Genomic DNA, 2,897 nt, shown 5'->3' with positions numbered 1-2,897 from the left:
GTGACATGTTCGTACGAACCCTTTGTACGAACAAAAGTAAGAGAAATTTAGGATAAGAATATGAACATGTTCTTGCATGAGGCCCATTGTTGTTATTTTAGTTTGTAAATAAAAAATCAAATTAAAATGATTAAACTTGATTACTTGATTTGATTTTATTCATGAAAGTGATGAGTTTTTACATTAAAACATTGGGGAGCAAAGTGTAAGTGTATCCTCCCACTTACAGGTACCTATGTACACACAGGTTGGTCCTATGAACACATAAACATAAATTACAGTAGAATCTGAACCACAGTGGTTATGAGTTAGTTAGATTTGTTTGCTGCCTTTTGACGCAATCGATCTCACTGCTCTTATTGGTTGTCTACACAGATGGCTTGGTGTTTCATCTGCAGCTCCTAGGTTAGATCTACCATAGCTTCCTAAAACTCAGGATTAAATTAAAACTCCCACTTCTAGTTTGCAAAGCTCTAAACAGTCTTGTTCCATCAGTGTACATGTAAGTCCTTATTCTCCTTCAAGACTCCTAAGGTCTTCTGATCAAAACCTAATTGTTCCTATTTCTTGTCTATGAAAAAAAGTAAACAGTGCAATACCTGTCCTGGGTCCCAGGGTTCTCAGTTATCCAGGATAAATCAAACAAAGTTAAAAAACATAGTCTTCTATTCTGGACTCTGCTATAGAAGAGTGTTTCTCTAGAAATCAGGCTAGAGAGCAGGGTTTTCTCATGGGTTTCACCATCCTATTAAAGTCTATTATCTGTCTATTGATCCAAAGGTGGGCAATCCTGGTCCTCAAGGGCCGTTATCCTGCATCTTGTACTTGTTTTCCTGCTCCAACGCCTGATTCAGTGGTTGAATTACCTTCTCATACTCTACAGAAGCATTTTAATCACCCAAAGACTCAAATCAGGTGTAATGGAGCAGAGACACCTCTAAAACCTGCAGAAAACTTGCCCTCCAGCACCAGGATTGCCCTCCCCAGACCCAGAGCTACATGACGAGAAGTGGGACAAAAAGTTTTAAACACAAAAGGAAAATGGGTACTTCAGTGATTATATGTTGACACACTTAATAAATGCTTTAAAACAGGGATATTCAACTGGCGGCCAATTGGTTCACTCATCTCTTCAGCACCAACTCCCAGTTTTCTACTTTAATCACTGTAAGTTCTCTTAGATAAACATAGACATGTTTGGTATCTACAGAAACGTCAGAACGTTGGCTACAAACTGGTAAAAACCATTTCTATGCACACCAAAGATAGTTAAAACTACAAGTAGTTGAAGATAAAATGATGAAAGTGAAAATAAAATTGGTTTAAAAATTTGGCAAGTCAGAGATGTCAAAATATTATTTGTGTCAAACAGGAGGCATAATGTGTTCTTTTTGTTTTTGATAATGTGTAATTATCACTACTTTTATAGGGTTCTGTATGTTGTATTCATGATTAAATGCAATAAAATATACTAATTCAAAGGTAAAAGATCTTTGTAATACTTGGTTTATTTACTTGGTTTATTTACATAGTAACTTTAATTGCTGGACGTTCGGCCCCTCAGCATTAACTGTGGCCCCCAGAGCAATTTAGTTGAATAGCCCTGCTTTAAAATATTTTTAACTGATTAAAGCTAATTCTTCAGAATGTTTTGTCTCTTTTAAATTGTAGGTGGAGAAGGAGAAGATTCATGACCATGAACGCACCTTTGCCTACGAGCACCTTAACCTGCTGCTGCACTACATTATGGGCATGAAAGTGAGCATGGAGGGTCTGCAGCCCCAAGGACTGGAAGTAGCCGGACACAAACTGGTCGAACTCCAACAATCCCTCAGGGAACTCGAGGCCAGAGTCTCCCAGCTCAGCACCACCTCCTCTGGGCCTCCCGTGCAGGGAGCTGCCGCCTCTTCCTCCACCTTGTCGTCATCCTCCTCTAGCTCTGGTCCCCCTGGTCCACCCGCCTCAGCTGCTCTCCCTCCACCTCCCACACTCCCTCCCACTCTCTCTGTGTCGACCTCCTTCACACCCCTGCCCAGCTCGGTGGGCGCAGCACTGGAGCTTCAGCTCCACAGCGAGAAGACCAAGGTGGTCGAACTGGGCCGCAGGTGCACAGAACTTGAGGTCAAATCTGGGACGTTTGAAAACGTGGTTTGTGTTCTTAACAGAGAGGTGGAGAGGTTTGCTACAACAATGGAGGCCAGCAACCGGCAGCATAAACTGGACCAAGATAAGATTGAAGCTCTGAGTAATAAGGTATGACATCGAACAAAAGCTGCTCAATTTTATGACAGCATGAACTCTGTTTGTTTGGCTTATACACATTTACTTCCTACACCTCTGCAGAACATCAGTATTTTAACTTTTCATTACTTATGAATGAAATGAGCTTCTGAACACTCGTGAAAACTGATGTCTCAGACGTTAACACATGAAATACCACAAATATAAAGATGTTAAAGAGAAAAACAAAAAAGTTCATGTGCTTGTGACATCAAATGTTTGCAATTTTTGCATTTTTGGAAAGACAACATTAATAACATATTGCAAAAAAGTTTTTACACTGCTGAGATGAACAGTTGTTGAGATATTTGTGTGTGAAGTAACAGGAAGTGATGTCAAAGGGGAATGTCTGCATGTGAGCAGAGCGTTGCTACAAGGCTAACAGCACAGACTGTAGAGAAGAATCTGTTTCTTTAGATTATTGTGAGTCATTATCAAAGAGATGAAGACTTATGGTGCGTTCACACCAAACGTGATTTCAGCGTCAGGAGCAGCAGGTTTACATACAAAGTCTATGGTGGACGCGCTTCAAGCAACGTCGGGAAGTTCTGCGGCGCCTCAAGCGCGATTAGAGCAGCGCGATTTGAACGATTTGAACGATCTGAGCGTTCGACGAG

The 2,897-nt window shown here is 40.9% G+C and overlaps 1 protein-coding gene across 1 annotated transcript in view; it reads left to right on the top strand.

Annotated features, from left to right (window-relative positions):
- LOC106525877 (TNF receptor-associated factor 2) overlaps positions 1 to 2,897 on the top strand; it is a gene marked incomplete at its 5' end in the record, with an annotated part of 24,143 nt that overhangs the window by 13,211 nt on the left and 8,035 nt on the right. The window contains 1 exon segment of the mRNA XM_014020250.1: positions 1,672 to 2,253. Within this exon segment, the coding sequence (XP_013875704.1) occupies positions 1,672 to 2,253 (582 nt within the window).

This window comes from Austrofundulus limnaeus, unplaced genomic scaffold, assembly GCF_001266775.1.
Source record: "Austrofundulus limnaeus strain Quisiro unplaced genomic scaffold, Austrofundulus_limnaeus-1.0 Scaffold245, whole genome shotgun sequence".
NCBI classification, from domain to species: domain Eukaryota; kingdom Metazoa; phylum Chordata; class Actinopteri; order Cyprinodontiformes; family Rivulidae; genus Austrofundulus; species Austrofundulus limnaeus.
The sequence above is the reverse complement of the archived record's forward strand: the minus strand, read 5'-3'. Positions and strand labels throughout refer to the sequence as shown.